At 37.4% G+C, this 19,335-nt stretch overlaps 1 protein-coding gene across 2 annotated transcripts in view; it reads right to left on the bottom strand.

The window, feature by feature from the left end:
• LOC126807820 (parathyroid hormone/parathyroid hormone-related peptide receptor) overlaps positions 1-19,335 on the bottom strand; it is a 72,681-nt gene that overhangs the window by 15,409 nt on the left and 37,937 nt on the right. For both annotated transcript variants that reach the window (XM_050532663.2, XM_050532662.2), the window contains 5 exons: positions 10,656-10,740; positions 8,962-9,072; positions 8,179-8,303; positions 5,635-5,729; positions 2,890-3,058 (listed from right to left, as the gene is read on the bottom strand). In XM_050532663.2, coding sequence (XP_050388620.1) covers positions 2,890-3,058; positions 5,635-5,729; positions 8,179-8,303; positions 8,962-9,072; positions 10,656-10,740 — 585 coding nt within the window. The remainder of the gene's footprint in view (positions 1-2,889; positions 3,059-5,634; positions 5,730-8,178; positions 8,304-8,961; positions 9,073-10,655; positions 10,741-19,335) is intronic.

Raw genomic sequence — 19,335 nt, 5'->3', positions numbered from 1 at the left:
ATACGTAATACGTTACGTCAATGTAGTTTTAGAGTTTTGGCACATTTTGGCGTCGCGTACGTATGCATCGCTGAGCTCAGCTTAGTACAGATATCTACCAAGATCACCATCAGTACTATTCACGTACCTAGCCTACAATTTCCTGGAAGGAGTGAAGTCGCTCGACAGTCGCTGAGCTATTAAAAAAAAATTCAATGTCGAATCTTATTAAAAAATCTTCGACTTCAACTCGACAGCAATTTTTGGTTTTACTAATGTATGATTTCAGAAAGTTTATACCCCTTTACCATAAAGGTCTCTATTAAGTTCACTATCTGCTACGTGCAGATACGTTCGGATACGTTTTGATACGGTCAACACGATTGCTACGACTGACCTCAATAGGGCCTTACAGGATCACCCCGATTACACCAAGATTAAAACCACGATTTAAATCATAGCACTCATCGTGATAGTAGGAACATAGCATTAGTATAGAAGTGCTAGTATGTTTTTATCTAAGATATTATGACAGTATGTTTTTATCTGGCGTTATGAGTAGTTAATTAGATCATTTACATCACTAACAAAACTTGATCAGTCATACGTCTTACTTCTTTGATCATTCTTGTCAAATACGAATAAAAAACATAGAATCACTCGTGTAACAGAGAGCAAGAGATATGAATTACAATCCCTAACTATCATTCAGGAAGAAGCTGGATATCTGTGTTTAATTAAGAAATGAAAAACTGAACACCCTAGACATCTGACGGCATCGAGAGTTGATTATGATCTTTGTAAGTTAATTAATGTCTAATTAATAATTTAGATAACGTTTCAGGCCTAAATAAAGATCTTCGATAGGCAGATTTAGCTCTTACATTTCTTATATAGTTTATATATTCGATTAATAACTTGACTAGTAACGGACTAACCAATGAGTTTATTTAAATTCATTTTTTTATGATGTTGATTCAGTCCGATCCCCATGATGATCGAGGAAGTTCCCCCAGATGATTTTCCATCTGATCGGAGAACCTGGCAAAAGACGTCTAGTCGTTCGACGAGAAGTGCACCTAAAATAACCCTGGGAATTCAATCAAAAGTAAGCGAAAGCGCCTTTGTCCACGTGTGTGTGTGTGTGTGTGTGTGTGTGTGTGTGTGGGGGGGTCAATTCCCCTCGATTCACCTGTCCAACCTCGTGGGTTTTCTCCGGGTCCTCCGGTTTCCTCCCCCACTGCTAAAATTGAACCATATGTTAGTCCGAGCAAGTTCTCGGGTTTTCCCATTGTTGTTTGTTAGTTGTATTTTACGTCCACTTCCACCGAGGTGATATCGCAGACAAGGTTTTCCCATTGCTCCATTGAGCTATAAATAGTGATTGGTGTCACGTGACAATATGCTGACTCTATTTCACCCGATACTACTTCTTATTGTATGAGTTCACATATAGTTTTCAAATTATGCCCGTATTCTTATGCTGATGTTTACATCTTTGTTCATAGACTAGTGAACGAAGCCTTGAATTGATCAGAAGTGTCGCGTTTTGTTTGACTGTGTCTCCACAAGGATGGGGTATGGTTGCCGAATGCGCTTTAGATCATAACGTCTGTAATTGAATCTCACCACATGTACTTGACTAGGAGTAGGGTCACTTGCCTGACCTCGTGGGTGTCCTCCCTCCTTGATCCTTACGTGGTCTCCCACAGCTAAAGACCTTGACGCACAAGAGAGTTATTGAAATGAAATTGTTACCCCTGATTTAATCAGAAGACCGTGCGTCAATACTTGTATGAACGTTTAGAACTTGGATTATAGAAGCCACAACTCATGTACATTTTCTCCATATTGTATTCTTGATACGTACACGTATCACTTACCAGATATATACACTGAAGACTTGACGCACAATAATATCCTCGGCGTCATTCAGAGACTCAAGGGGGGCACTTTTACATTAGTTTTATGAATCAATGATTACCGAGTGCCTGGCTAGACCGAGACTAATATATAATAGTCTTGAATGACAGGAGAAAGGAAACATTACGCTGGATCATTTACAATTAATGACAGCAATTTATTCACAGCCTGCCCGGGCTTCAAAATGGAGTAAATAGACGCAGTGAGACGCAGTGAGACGCTCGGTTTCAATTTATCCAAAGATGGCAGCCAGACAAAGCGTGAAAGGAGAAACGTAAATGTCTTGTGTTGATTGGTAATATTCAAGTGTACCATATTTGGTCACGGTGTTGTTGATGTATATAAATGGTTTAGTGAATTACTACCGTGATAACTTGATATACGTTAGACTGTTTATGTTCACTCACAGGTCTGGTGTATCGATAAAAGCTGTATCGATATCTTGGTGTTTGGGTTACCGATTGGTCTATCGCGTCTATCACTCTGTCCAGCTTGGTGAAATCATATGAAAAGGTTTTATTTGTCCCACTATTCTGCTCTAACTGGGATAATGAAGACGGGCATACGTCATACAGTGCGGTGCTATGAGGGAAATTCTGCCCTTACAGTGGTGTTGTCGAATTCTAAATGCCACGGATCTTTTACGTTTATGCGAATGTGTACACAGGGCCTCGGGTTTTCGCACCATCTAACCGGAAGTTGCGACAGTAAAGATTCGTAATTGCGTCTACACAAAAGTCACCGTCTACTGTGCGCATGTGTTAACTGCGTGTGACGTGTATTACCCCAGATCAGGTACATTGTTAGGAAACATTCATTATCCTAATGAAACAAACGCATGCGCAGTCGATAATGTTGACTTCTGTGTGCAGACGCATGTGGGATTGATTATCCACCCCTTGATTATATATTTATACACAAAAAATGATTTATCCAAGGCTAACACCACCCCCTGATAATATTATTTAAACCAAAAACAATACACACCGTTCCTTCCTGAATAAACACCGGTTCGCCATTTTGATTATATTCAATATCCATAGGTAAGCCCATCCCCTGAACCATGATGACCTCTTTTAATAAACACACACCTGCTCGTAATATACACGATAAGAACAGATTCACGTGGATGGTATTCCTCTGACAGTGTAACTTTCTGTAAAATAAACATACACTGGGTTAAACAGCAAGCAATTGGATTAAAAATGCAGATCTATATTTCGCGTCGTTTTGTTTTTTTTAATATACTTTTGATGAAGTATACTACATGGAGATCTGACTAGTTGTACTGGAAGGTCGCGTCAGACATTGATTACCCAATCAGCGTTGACGTTTCTAGTGGTTTACCCACAGTTCCGTGGATCGCACTCCGGTAATATAAGTCTTCCAGATTCTAGTGTAGTAAAGACAAGTAAAACGAAATTTTGAACTATAAAAAACGAAACGAAATAGGATCTGTGTTTGAATCAGATTGGACAGAAAAATACTCATACGATATTCACATACTTTATTAAAATCATTTCAATGTCTATCTTTAAATCTAGTATAAATCGTGGATTAGAACTCATCAGGGTTTTTATATCATAAATAGTTCTATATTTGGAATCTGCGGACAAACTAGGCTATTTCGAGACTAACATGTGGTTCAATTTAATTGCAATAATTCGCGGGCGTGTATATAGGGATCTTTAGCTGTTAAAGGAACCGGAAGACCTAGAGAAAGCTCACGGGGTTGGGCAGACGACCCTACTCTTTGTCACGTACAATCGGGGAATCGAAACCACGCCACCTGACTCAATGGCAGACCTTATGATAATAATAATAATTTATTGTTTACAGTCAGTCACATGTACATATTAACGAACTTTCCAGAATTAACACAAAATATAGAAAAGAAAAACTAAAAAGCTACAAAAATACTTCAAGGTTAAAAAATTGAGGAATAGTATTCTTTAAAAAGTAAAGTTTTTACGGAACTTTTAAAAGATGCTAATGTGTCTATTGTGCGTTCCAGAGAGTGGGTGCGGCGATAGAGAAAGAGCGGGATCCATAGAAGTCATACCCGTCATACTCCGATATATTTAGCTCTCCTCCTTCGATTGTCGCCCGACGAATGGACCTCTGTGGAAACCAAGTGGTAATTAATTCTGGTCACTTTGAATTGCATACGCTGACAGACAGGAAGCCAATTGGGGTCGCCTGCCCAACCTCGTGGGTTTTCTCCTGGTCCTCCGGTTTCTTCTCACTGCTTAAGATCCCTACGCCGCAACCGAATAATTGAAATAAAATGGAACCATATGTTAGTCCAGAAATGACCTGGTTTGTGTCTAGTGGACGTTAACCCACCCCACCCCCCTCTCTCTCTCTCTCAAAAAGCCAATGGAGTTGATGCAAGATAGGGCTGATGTGTCCGTGTAATCTAGTGCTGAGACTTTAAAACACTCGGTCACCAAACCCCCGGACTGGCTGCAGATCTACGATCCTAATTCCTTATAATGTGCTCATGGTATTCAATCGATTGATAAAAAGATTTGTTTCGATTATTAAATAATCCTATAATTGTAGATAAATCTAGGGTCGTAATATGATCATTGACAAGGATGAATTTATATACACGATATGATATAAATAATGGATTAGGACCAATCCCTTTCATAGGAAATGTAATCGCAATGTCTGTCTTTAAATCTAGTATAATCCATGGATTAGGACTCGTCAATCTTCGCTGAACCTAGTGTACGGATAATCACAGGTTTAAAACATCGCAAATTTGATTGCGTTTGCCAGTAATTACTGCTCCCTATCCGATGGCGACAAGATTATAGCTTAAAGAAAACCTCTGATTATTTTCCGGGTACGCGGAGACTAACTGGGAGACATCCCTATCCGATGGCGACAAGATTATAGCATAAAGAAAACCCCTTATTATTTTCTGGGTAAGCTGTGGCTAACTGGGAGACGTATTGTGATGTCATGATATTGTGATGGTCATGATATTGTGATGTCATGATATTGTGTAATCTGGTTCAACTTCATACATAACAAGGTGCCCTTGCCAAAACCGAAACCGAGAACTCTCTGTTAGAGAACTTTTTTTATAAACAGTATTTTTTATTCAGTAAATATGTGAATTTGAATTAGTGAACAGGCTATTCGTATGTGTAACCCCTTTCTCTGATTTATATATATATACACGGTATAAATATAGAACATATAGGATACATGTTGGATAATATATATATATATATATAGAGAGAAAGAAATGGGGTTTAACGTCCACTCGACACATTTTTGGACTAACGCATGGTTCAATTTTATTTCAATAATTCGCTTGCGCGTAGGGGTCTTTAGCAGTGGGAGGAAACCGGAGGGCCCGGAGAAAACCCACGAGGTTGGACAGGCCACCCTACTCCTTGTCACGTACAACAGGGGAATCGAAACCCCGCCAGTTGACTCAATGACAGAACGTATGACTAATCCTTCACATCAACCAGAACACGGGATATATAACAACTATTCCAGATCATAGCGTTGTGAAGACAAGTAAAACGAAATTTTGAACTATAAAAAATGAAACGAAATAGGTTCTGTGTTTTAATAAGATTGGTAAAATTTCAACCATTTATTTGATTTACAAAAATGAAATCTAAAGTTCCTTAGTTTGTAACCTAAAATGAACCTGGCTACATACGTCACAGTTATTCGACCAATGAAGCTGTAGGATTGACTTACTTGAAATAGATCATAATAAAGACAGCAAAGAGTAAGAAAGCCAATGAAATACTGTAACCAATTCTAGCCAATAACTGGACATTGTCTAGATGTTTCTGAAACATAAAATACAAGTTTAACTTAAAGGGACAATTATGGAGGATTAGATAAATTGTTAAATGGCGTGGATGTTTTAATCTGTTCAATATTTAAGCAATCCGATACTCCAATCAGTTGATTATGGGTTTGTCTAAATAATAATACATATAACGTTTTAAGCCAGAAAAAAGAACTGGAATAGGCAGATTTGGCTCTTGTATAATGTATGTTTAAATATATAGTTTAGTTGTGTCTGTCTGCTATCTATGGAGTGTAATGATATAAACGTGGAAATGGAGGAAGCGGACGTAAAATAAAGCTATTTCACGCACAAGAGCTGTATTGAACCTTAAATTTGTTGATTTAAACATACATTATGACGTCACATTAATAATGACGTCATTGTATTAATCATATTAAACATACATTATGCAAGAGCTAAATCTGTTTATTGAAGGACTTTCTTTAGGCCTGAAATGTTAACTAAATTATTAATTAGACATTAATTAACCTATCCAGACCATAATCAACTCTAGATGGCATCGCTAGCCTGTGATCTTAAGTGGATTATGAGCCGATTTACTGCATAACGGTCCTTAACGATTTAACGATTAAATGGATAATCGAGACTATGCTGTTTATCGGACTGGCTTTTGTAATGGTGATAAAGACTAGGCGGAAATTTCAAACGCTTAGTTCTCGGTTCATAGTGGATCAATTTGAATGAAATTTTCAGCAAACTGCCTTTACATTATCTAGTTTTTAACTATTATAGTGAGAACTGCCAACTCGTTATCGAATATCCCATATAATGTATCTTAATTAAATCATTTACATATGAATGAGTAATAAAAATAATGTGTAAAAACATTAAACAGTTCTTGTATATAAAAATGTTCAAGAACTTTCATCGAAAATTTGTTTTTGTGGTTTTTTTCTTTTGTTTTTGGGTTTATTTTTTTTTTTTTTAGACAAAATGCTATTAAATTTGTAAATAACAACATGAACATTAATAATTTAGATAACTCACTCGATAGCTCACATCAGTTGAATAAAAGCTTGTTTTAACTTATCAATAAGTTGATTTACTATTATGGCAGTCTATAGAGACAGATTACTGCCAATACTAACATTGTGAACCACGTGAACCATGTGGATTCCCCCCGAGTGATGGATAACAACGCACCTGTTATCTTATGTTTGGGGGATCACGTGGCTAAGTGGGTAAGACGCTGGCTCGCTAGTCTGGAGGTCGGATGTTCGATCCCTGCATTGGCCAAGAAAGTTCATCCAGATTTTCCGGCGTGGTTTCCCTTTGTCAGTGATGCAGGACGGAGGGCCTGACAAGGACAGCTGTCTAGTCGTTCGGATGGGACGAAAAACCGAGGTCCCGTGTACATATTGGCGTGCACGTAAAAGATCCCTTGGCAGTTTGAATTCGATATAAGGATATTTCATTGTAAATGTAACCATTCAAACTATACTTCACTTGTTCCGTGTACAAATTGTCGTGCACGTAAAAGATCCCTTGGCAGTTGGAATTCAATATAAGAGTGGGCCATAGTGCCGCTGCCCGGGCAAAATTTCCCTCATAGCACACTGTATGGCGTATGCCCGTCTTCATTAGCCCAGTTTAGGAGCAGAACAGTAGGACGTTAAACCCCATTTCATTTCATTTCATCTTATGTTTGTCAGCGCGTCATTTGTAATTCAGGGGACATTATCAATCTCATCATATATTTGATTAATAGCGGGGTCAATCTAACCCTAGACTGACCTTACTGATAACAATTTGCAAGAGAGTCCTCGAACTCCTTAAATACGATTATTGCGGCTGTTTTCAGGACTAGTCATGAATTCTAAAACATTTAAATCTCAGTAATTTTACAATCACGCTGACCCAGTGGGTAAGACACTGGCTCGCTAACTTGGAGCTCAAGGATTTGATCTGGGTTTTGATCGAGTTAGTTTCTCTGGATCTTCCAACTTGGTTTCCTCTTGTCAGGGGTTCTGGACGGGAAACGAACGATTCCGCGGTACATATTGGCTTGTCAGGGGTTCTGGACGGGAAACGAACAACGTCTAGTTATTTGGGTGGGACGTACAATCGAGATTCCGCGGTACATATTGGCTTGTCCGTAAAAGACCCCTTGACAGTTGGAATTCGATATAAGTGTAGCCCGTAGCGCCGCTGTCCTGGGAAAAACTACCCTATCAGAGCCAAACAGTAGGACGTTAAACCCCATTTCATATCATTTTCATTTCATCACGATTCCCCTGAACTAATTGTTAGAAAGTGGACAGGCCCGTAGCTAGCGCGAGTGGGTGGGGGGCAAGAAGGGCACGTTGGTCGTTGGCTTCGTATTGCATCTAATGATGAAGGCGCCCATTGGGTGCGCCGATATTTGTCCTTGGGAGGCAGCTGCCCCCCCCCCATGCTCCGCTAGCTACGGAATATGAACTTACCCCAATGACCATCAGATGTGGATCTTTCGTTCTCTGATGACATCCATGAAAGTCTGTCCACGTTTTGTTGTAGTCCGGATGTACAAACCACTCGCCATTAGGCATACACTGTCTCTCTGCTGTACCTAAATATACACAACACAATAATACACACTGCGATATGGGACACAGGAATACACACTGAAGTGTCTGCGATACCACCTTATGAGGACGCGGACGTCACAACACAAGAATACAAACTAAAACTATCAACTATAAAAACAAGTACCGCCGTACCATGTATGACGTCATCCTTATGGACGTGTGACGTCATATTAAAATTAAAAGAAACAAGAATGTCGAGTTGCATGTTGATTGTACATACACTAGCGAAGCCTTAAAGAGCGCCGCCCCCCAAGAAGAACAAAAACAACAAACTGAGTAGCGATTAACCGTAAAACGAAAGTAAGTTCGACGAAGCTTGTGCTGAGGAAAAAAAAACCAATGTAAACTAAACCACACTTCAGACACGTGACCTAAACATTTGTCACTGATTTGTTTCTAGTTTAACCAACACCATCTTTAATAGTAATTGCAGGGGGACCGGATCGTACACAAGACAAACCTACGGATATGACACACAATAAACAGCGAACACAAACAACACACGCATGTATTGGATCAACGGAATGGATTCGGGGGTTAGCCGTAAACGGCTACTGTGCTGTACGATCGGGGTTTGTATACGACTGATGTGCCCCCCCCCCACACACACCTTTAACTAACAACCTGTACTTTACCTACCTTCTGTATAGAAGCCTGAGATATAATCGGGACATGATTGTTTAGCAAGTTGACCAGCTGGGGTATAATCCCAACACATGATGTCATCAAATATCATTTTACAGTATAAACCTAAAAACACAGCATAATTTTAATCGTATACTTCGTATATATTTTTATTATTATCTATCTCTCTATATATATATTTGTGACTGTCGTTTGTCTGTCTGTCTGTCTGTTCAGGGTTGGCGGCTACACTAGGTCTGCCCCGAGTCTGAAATTTGGGGTATAGGGGTAGCTCGGACCGGGGAGTAACATAGGCCAGGTGGCGTTAGTCTACCACTTCCGGTTTCGGAGTTATGACCCCCGAGCGAAGCCGGTCTGTTCGGGGTTGGCAGCTACACTAGGCCTGCCCGAGTCTGAAATTTGGGGTATAGGGGTAGCTCTGACCGGGGATTAACATAGGCCAGGTGGCGTTAGTCTACCACTTCCGGTTTCGGAGTTATGACCCCCGACCGAAGCCGGGTATCCTGCTAGTTATATATATAATTTAGTCAAAGATACATTATGTAAGATTCAGATAACGCACTGGCCGTTCTCACTATAATAGTTAAAAAATAGATAATGAAAAATTTCATTCAAATTACTTTATTCTCAGCGAAGTTATCACTCTATGAAGATTTGGCATAGATTGTTTATTATCGTATCAACGGTACTTGTTAATCGAGACTAAACCTCGATTCACCAATTTTTAAATTAAATCATCAAATGCCCATCGTTTTTCCATCCGTTTAAATCTCAATCTGATTAAAATACAGATCTATATTTCGTTTCGTTGTAGTATACTTTCGATGGTCTACATATGAAGATCTGACCAGTTGTACTGGAAGCTTGTGTCATGGGTCGTATGAGCGGCTTTTAACCATATGACGTCTGACATTGATTAATCAATCAGCGTTGGTGTTTCTAGTGGTTTACCCACTGTTCCGTGCATCACACGCCAAGAAGTCGCCGTAACAGATGGTTTCATCGGCCAATCCCTCACATCATCCAGAGAGGGAGAGAGGGGAGGTTAACTTCCACTTGACACAAACTAGGGTATTTCTGGACTAACACATGCTTCATTTATACTTAAATAACTCGTTTGCGCCGTAGGGGTCTTTAGTCTTCGGAGAAACCCGGGGGACCTGCAACAAAACGCACGGGGTTGGACAGGTGTTTCTACTCCAGAAAATCGAAACCACGCCAACTGACCCAACGACAGACCTTGTGATTTAACGGTCTCCCAATTCTCCAGGGGGTCATGGTGGCTAAGTGGGTAGGCAAGACGCTGGTGCGCTAGCCTGGAGGTCGGGTGTTCGATCCCTGCAATGGCCGAGAAAGGTCATCCAGATTTTCCGGCGTGGTTCCACCGTGTCAGTGATGCAGGACGGAGGTCCTGGCAAGGACAACTGTCTAGTCGTTCGGATGGGACGAAAAACCGAGGTCCCGTGTACACATTGGCGTGCACGTTAAAGATCCCTTGACAATTGGAATTCGATATAAGAGTAGGCCGTAGTGCCGCTGTCCGGGCAAAATTTCCCTCATAGCACACTGTATGGCGTATGCCCATCTTCATTAGCACAGTTCGGAACAGAACAGAAGGACGTTAAACCCCATTTCATTTCATTTCATTTCATTTCCCAATCCTCAAACCTAAAACAGACGAAACTTACCGTTTTGCGGTGGCTCTGTTTTGTTTATCTTGATATGACAGTCACTCCAAGCTTCAAACATACGAATTCTTTGTTCTTGTTTAGACTATAAAATAAAAAAAGATATGATGCCAGGCAACGAAACATGCGCCCACAGCAGCTAAGTCAGCCGGGCAGTCAACAAATGGTGTCGCATATTTTGTCTTTTATCAGTAATAAGAACATTTACAACACATGAAAATCTGATTACGAGTAATTCATATTTTAACATAATTATTGTAATTTCTAATCAATTATGTTCAGTGAAATATGTGAACACTCGAAATTGAACGATGGTTGTAAATTTTGCACAAAGGAGACATTCCTCACAACACCGGCCATGGTGAATTGACGAAATCTCGCGTCCATTTTAAAACGAGATGATGGTTTATTTTTTAGCGACATTGACAGGCCCCCCGTGCTAGGGTTAGGTTTAAGAATTTGGGGGAGAGGTTCAGTCTCCACATGGTTGTTTATGTCTGCTTAGTCTATTCTACACGTTTTTGTTTTAATTACTGTTTTGTCGTTTGTGAATCAGCCATTACTATTAACTTATGCAGTGTCTGGTAGGGTATGTGTTTCTTTGTTCATTACAAATGGCAACCGAAATTATAGATTACATGACCCGTGTACTGATTACAAAATGTCTCTTGTGTCTTAAATATTGGATATGAGGATGTCATCTCTTTTTTTACGGCGAGATAACAACATCAATATGGAATTCTAATTCGTGTTTTTAATTTAGAGTTAGACGTTTAGCGCCTTTAAGTTTATGATGAAAACAAAAATAAAATAGAGGTCACTACTTCCAATGCAACCTGTCTCATGTCCTTGACCCTCTCGACCTTGACACGGCTTATAATGTTTAAAACATGGATCGAATATAATCTTAATGTCACATTTAGCGATCGAGGAACAAATTAAAACATGGTGTTTAATGTATAGACTAAATACTGTGTTCTCAAGGCTTGACAATTACAGCATCTAATTACATTGTTAAAATAATCAGTTAAATTATTAACATGTAATACAATATTGTTAAATATCATATAACCAATTATATATGTCTTAATTAATGGCTAATATACATATTATCATCATCGTTATCAGATACTACACTTCACTTGTACTATTTATAAATTTAACAAAAAAAAACTTTTCTATAAAGTTATAATCAATTAATAAATGGCCGGCATCATGTGAAAAATACATTTTTTTTATTAGTTTGAGCAACGTGTTTAATTTTCAGACATTCACCCTTATAACCACTTTGCATTGTAAGAATTTAAAAAAAAATATATTTATTGTTGGAAGAAAAAAACTGGTTACAGGACATCGTACTATGTTTTGTTTTAATGAATACTCAATTAGAGGGTTTGTGGGCGGCCATGATAGTTATATATTTTTCAGCTTAGAAATTTTCTTTTATTAATACGTCACGAAGGCAGTAATTGTAAACGGGTCCCTTCCATGATAATTGTTGCTAATAATCTGGCGTCTTTTCAATTTAGCAATTTGTTTTGGTGGAAATATAATAATCATCATTATAAACCGAGATTTTATTCCTTCTATTTCAAAATCTACAGTCATAAATTTAAACACTATAACATCATATAAAATCTCAGTATTTTATGCTCAAGCAAATTTTTTTATCTTTACTAAAGTTTGGACAGACGACCCTACTCCTTGTCACGCATAAACGGGGAATCGAAACAAACGCCACTTGACTTAATGACAGACCTTAAGGTTTAAACCATTTGCCAATCAGCCCCCATCCATATTTTGATTAACGTCTTGTAGTATATTTTGTAGCATTGTTCTTAAGCCAGAGTATTCTGGACGCGTCAAAACACACTGATCAGCAGTGAATTTTCGGTCGGCCGCTACAATCACTGATAAGGATGATATCGATGCGACTTAATGAGCCAGAAATATTAACTTTTTTCCTGGTACAAATTAAATTCTAAAACATTTTTTTTTATGTATTGGAAAAATAAATAAAGGCGTTTGACGTATTTGTAGGTAAAAATTATTTCCTATTAGGTGTAAATGGGTATTAAAATGACTAAAAGGCAGCATTCTGCCCGAATCAGTAACGTCTTATGTAAACAAAGCACGTGCCATTCAGCCAATGATTGACGCCGCGTGCTGTAACGGCGCGTGTTAAGGCAGTCATCTTTGACAAGAGATATTACTACTAGACTCGTAATTCTCTGCGAAACAGATTGGCGCCAAAAGATAACGGTACTTATCGCTTGCTGCAGCATCTCATCTCGGACACACTTTTGTATCTCTAATAAAATGAAATGAAATGGGGTTTAACGTCCTACTCTTCTGCTCCCACTAGACTAATGAAGAAAGAGAGGGAAATGGGGTTTAACATCCACTCGACACAAACTAGGTCATTTTGGGACTAGTGGACTAATAAAGACAGTTTGTATCACTAGTACAATGGTAGATTAAGTGGTTATTTAAACATACATTGTGTAAGAATTAAATCTGCCTTTTTCAGATCTTTGTTCTGTTTCAGACTTCAAATGTTATATGAATTATTATTTAGACATTTATTTACAGGACAAGCCAATAATTCAACTCTCTATCTTCGGGTGGCCGAGATTTAAATAGATTCGAACATCTGTGAGATTCAAAAGGTTAACGATAAAATGAATAGTCGAGACTTAGTCTCGTTTGTCAAGTACCGTTGCTACGCGACATCTTCCCCCAGAAGAAAATAATTTGAATAAGGTTTTGAATATATTCATTTTTCATTATCAATATTTGAACTATTCTAGCAAAAACTTTCAGCCCTTTATCTGAATCTTACATAATGCACCTTCAACATGCTAGTTTTATTTCTTAATAATTGGCAATGGATAAATGTAACACAATTTTCAGTATTTTAAAGGCTCAATACCACTCTTGTTGTAACTGAATAATATGTCCCAATCTTTATTCTGGTCAACAAATTGTACTATTTTACAATATTCCAATTAATTGATGATACAAATTTCATCTTAACACACCTAATTTAAAAAATTGGAAAAATTCAACTAAATGATTTGAAAAGCCTGACGTAAAGCTTTTCAAATGTGACTTGGATTTAAAAATATTTTTGAACCCTTTGGACAAGTAAAATAGGATTTAATGGATAATTTACACAACAGGTAGGACACTAACACATCTAGTACTTAGAATAAGGCTATTATTTATTTTCTGGAGCTGTCAAGCCAGCAAGAGTGTTATTGTCCTTTTAATGTAGTGGTGGTTTTATTAAAGGATTTACTTGTGAAAGCCCTGATTTAAATGCACTTAAAGATTGTGAGGTTTTAATATTTTCTGGAAATTTCTTCCAATGTATGAATGTAAAAGGACAGATATAAATTATTAAAGTACAAATCTGTTTTACAAAATAGTAGTTCAAGGTTTAGATTTTCATTACGTAGATTATTATTCGCTAAAAGTGGTTCACATTTTTATTTGATAGATAAAGTGCGCTTAGATTATTCTTCATTTTTTTGTTATTCATTTGTTCATGTCTATTGTTGTAGTCTTTGTCTGACAGACGGATATACTGTCTGTTGATTTATAAACACTACCATTGTTCAAGTCTTTTTTTGTAGTCTTTGTCTAACAGTCGGATATAATCAATTAATATAAAATTCCTATATACACCATCTTTGTAAGTTTAGTTTAAACAAATATTTTATTCATTTGAAAAGGGATTTAACAAAAGACCTATATAGGTTCTTTCCTACCTTTTGTTGTAGTCTTGATCAGACAGACTGATCTAAACGGCAAGATAATCATAGAATTCTATAAATATATTATTCCTTATTAATCGATGTCCCGTACACAGAGTTCACGTATCTTGTTTTGATTTTTGATTATAGAAATATTTGTTGGCAGATATTTTCAGTTTTATATTTTGAAATCTTAATTATATATTTATCTCTAAGGTTTTAGATTATGAAAGTAGTTTAATATTTTAAAACGTAAATTATATTTTTATTTCTGTAGTTTTTGATTATAAAAATATTTGTAGTCAGTTATTCACAGTTTAAAGATACTTTCCCAGAAACGTATTTACCGGGTGCTTATTTCCAATAAAAGTATGTCTAATTTGGTATATATGAAAAGTACAAACACACAATCTTACCCCCCCCCCCACCCCGTCCCCTCTCTCTATCTTCTGCGATAAGACAGTGATCCCCCCCCCTCTCCTCTCGGTATACCCCAGGTTGGGCGGAGTGCCTGACAAAGAAAACCACGTGTACTCGTCGGTGTGGACATAAACAGGCCCTTGACGGTTGGAATTCGATGACGGAAACGTCGAGGTCAAGAATTTATGCCTGTCTTCATTAACTTTTGGTGCGCAGAGAATTGGGATGTTAAACCACCTTTTTCATCTTGTGTCAGATTATTTCTTTAACAAGTTTTATTATACGTTTTTATATTTGTAATTTATCTATGTTTTTAGAATCGTCACTTATCTTAACTCAATAAAGGACATTTTCACACCAGAGAGCGATGTGGGTTTTTTTTTGTAGTAGTTCTTTGGATGGGAGAATAAATATGAAATGTTGACAGATATCCCCCATTTCACAAATTAACGCGAAACATAAAACATAATTAAATCAACACTTTTGTTCCCAATAGTTCCAGATTCATTGTAAATACAATTATTAAGAAAGAGTCAGATGACGTTATGCTTTTTTTATATAGTACTTTGAAATGGGGAAAGCGCATAAAACGAAATAGTTAACGAAACATAAACTTCACTTAAATCAACACTTTGTATTTGTTTTTAAGCCAATTCGATTATGAACACGGACATAAAAATAATTACTATAAAAAATGTCATGAATAATTGATCACGATAAGCAAAATTTATCTTTCACGATTTTTATCTGGAATCGTAAAAAAATACGAAAATAATCAAGAGTAGTCCATTAATCTTAAATTATCAATCAGAAAAAAGCACAAGAAATCAATTACATGAGATTATAAAAATCGAACATATTTAACAGGTGTGTAAAGAAATTAACTGATGCAAGAGACAGTAAAATATGGATTGTAGAAACCTCCAGGGAATAAAACAACTCGTAGTAAAAGTAATGGTATCAACGTTGTAACTATCTTATGAGTGATATCAAATATACATTGACTAAAACCCCAGGGAATACGATACTCTTACAAAAACTGATGGTATCAAGAAAGCTGTAACATTGTTTAAAGTGTTGTTAGTGATAGCAAATGTGCATTCACCAAAAAAACAACACGGAATACGAAAAGAAACGCCTTGTAAATGTTGATGCGTCAAGGATGTAACTATCTTATAAGTGTCACAAGTGACAGTCACTACGCATTGACCCAACAACCATGGACTAAGAATTTCCTTATAAATGTGATCTTATCCAGAGAGTAATAGAAATGAATATTTCCCAGCAAATAAGGATTAAAGACGTCTTTCCTCACAGATAACAGTTCAAAGGAATTTGTAAATAAGCGATCAATGAATTAAACTTCAAACACGACCATTACGCAAACAGGTTTCAAGAAATCAGCACGTCGCCATGTTATTCAACTTGGATTGTTTTTGTTGTGTTTTTATTACTAGGTACAATTAGGTTAACTAAGATGTCAAGGAGTAACATGTTCAACACCCCTACGAGGAAGCCAATTATTGAAATAAAATTGAACCATATGTTAGTTCTGAAATGACCTAGTTTGTGTAGAGTGGACGTTAAACCCCATCTCTCTCTCTCTCTCTCTCTCTCTCTCTCTCTCTCTATTAGGTGTTTTCTTTTGGTGAGCGGGGATACAGGAAAAGATAATTATATTTTGATCTTATTTGGTAAAATCTTCCTCCACACAAAAATCAATCGCAGTAATGATTTCAGATACACAATAAACTAGTTTTATTACAAGCGTCATGTTTCTTGCCCCCAACAAAAACTAATTTTAATGATAACTTGTAAAAAATGTCATTTGATGGGGAGATTGTCTCATAAAATATTTATATGTAAACACAGGGATAGAAAATGGCCGCCAGTAAACGCAGAATAAGCCTAGAGGTTAGAGTGACATCAGGTCACGTGGTGCAGTAGTAAGCCGGATGAATTCCTGCTGTTTCGTAAAAACATTTTCAGGAGACGAAATGGCCAAGTGAAATCATTGACGACAACAGAAAAGACACACGGATCAACAATAAATACTAGCTTGGCTGTTATAAGCTACGAAAGGAATAACATCGAGGCGAATTAATTAGCCTTCAACATTAACTGATTTTGTTCTTCAAATTAAATTCTAAAACAATGTTTTAAAATTATTAAGAAAAAAAAGATGTTTGAAGTATATCTGGATAAAAAATATTTCCTATTTAGTGCAAATGGGTCTATAAAATAATACGCGGAGGCGTAAAATGAGTAAAAGGCACCAATTCTGTCCGGTCCAGTTTGTGTTACTGTTAACAACTCACGTGATATGATGTGACGTCACAGGTAGTACCATGCTGCACGTGAACTTAAAGGTCAGTCATCTTATACAGAGTTAAAATGAGTCTTCCCGCGTTATAATACAGATTGTGTATGTATTTTGACATATTAACCAAGTCTGGAACCATATCTCATAAACCACTTATCCCTGCATTGGCCGAGAACGTTCATCGGGATTTTCCGACGCGGTTTCCACTTGTCAGTGGTGCAGGAGTGAGGGCTCGACAAGGACAGCTGTCTAGTCGTTCGGACGGGACGTAAAAGATCCCATGGCAGTTGGAATTTGATCTAAGAGTAGGTCATAGTACCGCTACCCGGGCAACATTTCCCTCATAGCACACTGTATGGCGTATGCAAGTCTTCATTAGCCCAGTTCGGGGCAGAACAGTAGGACGTTAAACCCCATATATATGTTCCTAAACCGCTTAAGATACCTTTAAAATGTATTTCACACACATCAACCTATTGTAGTAGTCTCTTGTGGTGATAAGAAACTTAATAGATTTAATGATTTTGCTTGTTATGAACATCTTCGTGTAGAAAATATTGGCATAGTTTTTTGTAAATCGTCCAATATATCTTGAAAATTTGCATACACATCAACCTATTAAAGTACCTGTCCCTTTATTTGCTAATCAGAAACTTTCCGGATTTAAATTAATTATGTTGGACTTATACAAATGACATGAAATGGGATTCAACGTTCTACTGTTCTGCTGCGACTGGGATAATGGATCTTTTACGTGTATGACAATGTGTACAAGGGACCCCGGTTTATCGATCCATCCGAACGACTATACACTGTCACTTGACAGAGAGAGGAGAGAGAGAGAGAGAGAGAGAGAGAGTGAGAAATGGGGCTTAACGTCCACTCGACACAAACTATGTCATTTTTATTTCCATAATTCGCTTGCGCGTAGGGGTCTTTAGCAGTGGGAAGAAACCGGAGGACCCGGAGAAAACCCACGAGGTTGGACAGGCGACCCTACTCCTTGTTACGTACAACCGGGGAATCGAAACCACGCCAGTTAACTCAATGACAGACTTTATGATACTGCGTGCACGTGCTAACCATTCAGCCATCCAACCCCCCGTCACTGATAAGGGGGAAGAACGCCGGAAAATCCCTATGACCTTTCTCGGTCAATGCAGGGATCGAATACGCGACCTCCAGTTTAGCGAGCCAACTTCTTACTCACTGAACCACCGCGACTCCCCTCTGTTTGAAGCCCAAATACAGCAAGAGTCAGACGAGTAGAAAATAAATTATTTTTTTTCTCCAATGTCTCACCTCCATGGTAATATAAAACAATATTTGAAGCGAGAGATATATTTAAAGAAAAGATGATCTATAGACATCAGCCCGCGAAGCAACAACTTCCATTTATCAAAGTCTTAAAGCACAAAGACCAGCTAAAATGGCGTCCAATAATGTTTCAATTCATCAATAGCTGAAGAAATATCCCGACAGTTTCTTGTATATTATTTGTTTTAACCAAAGTTTGTGTAAATATCTATGCTTCAACTTATCTTTAGAAATGAAGAAGCTACGGCGTCAATTTATCGATTCTAAAAAATAATTTTTCGACACTTTCAATTCTTATTGCTTCTACTTTGTAATTTTGAGTAAATTTGGGCAAATATCAATCTTTCATTTTATTCTTTAAATGTAAATAATAAATGGGTTTTTATTTGAGTTGTTGGTATTTGTTTGCTATCTATAAATAGATATATTTAAATTGTTTAGCATCTATTCCTTGTTTAGTTTTAGAATTCTATATCCACCATTCTTGTTAGCTAGATATGTATGTAGTTGTGATTTTAAACAAATCAATCAGGAATTCGTTAGAGATAAATGTTTACTTTCTGAAGTTTGTTGTTTTTAATGATCGACCGTTTCTTGACAGGTTCTGAATACGAATCAGTTCCGTGGTGAAATGTGGGTTTTAAAGTTATCTACCCCTTGACCCGCTTCATAGGATAGAAATTAAATTAAATGGGGTTTTAAAGTTATCTACCCCTTGAACCGCTTCATGGGATAGAAATCAAATTTAATTGGGTTTTAAAGTTATCTACCCCTTGACCCGCTTCATGGGATAGAAATGAAATGAAATGGGGTTTAACGTCCTACTGTTGTGCTCTGACTGGGTCAATGAAGAAAGGTATAC

Source organism: Patella vulgata, chromosome 9 (assembly GCF_932274485.2).
Source record: "Patella vulgata chromosome 9, xgPatVulg1.2, whole genome shotgun sequence".
NCBI lineage: Eukaryota > Metazoa > Mollusca > Gastropoda > Patellidae > Patella > Patella vulgata.
This window is presented reverse-complemented; position numbering and strand designations above follow the sequence as displayed.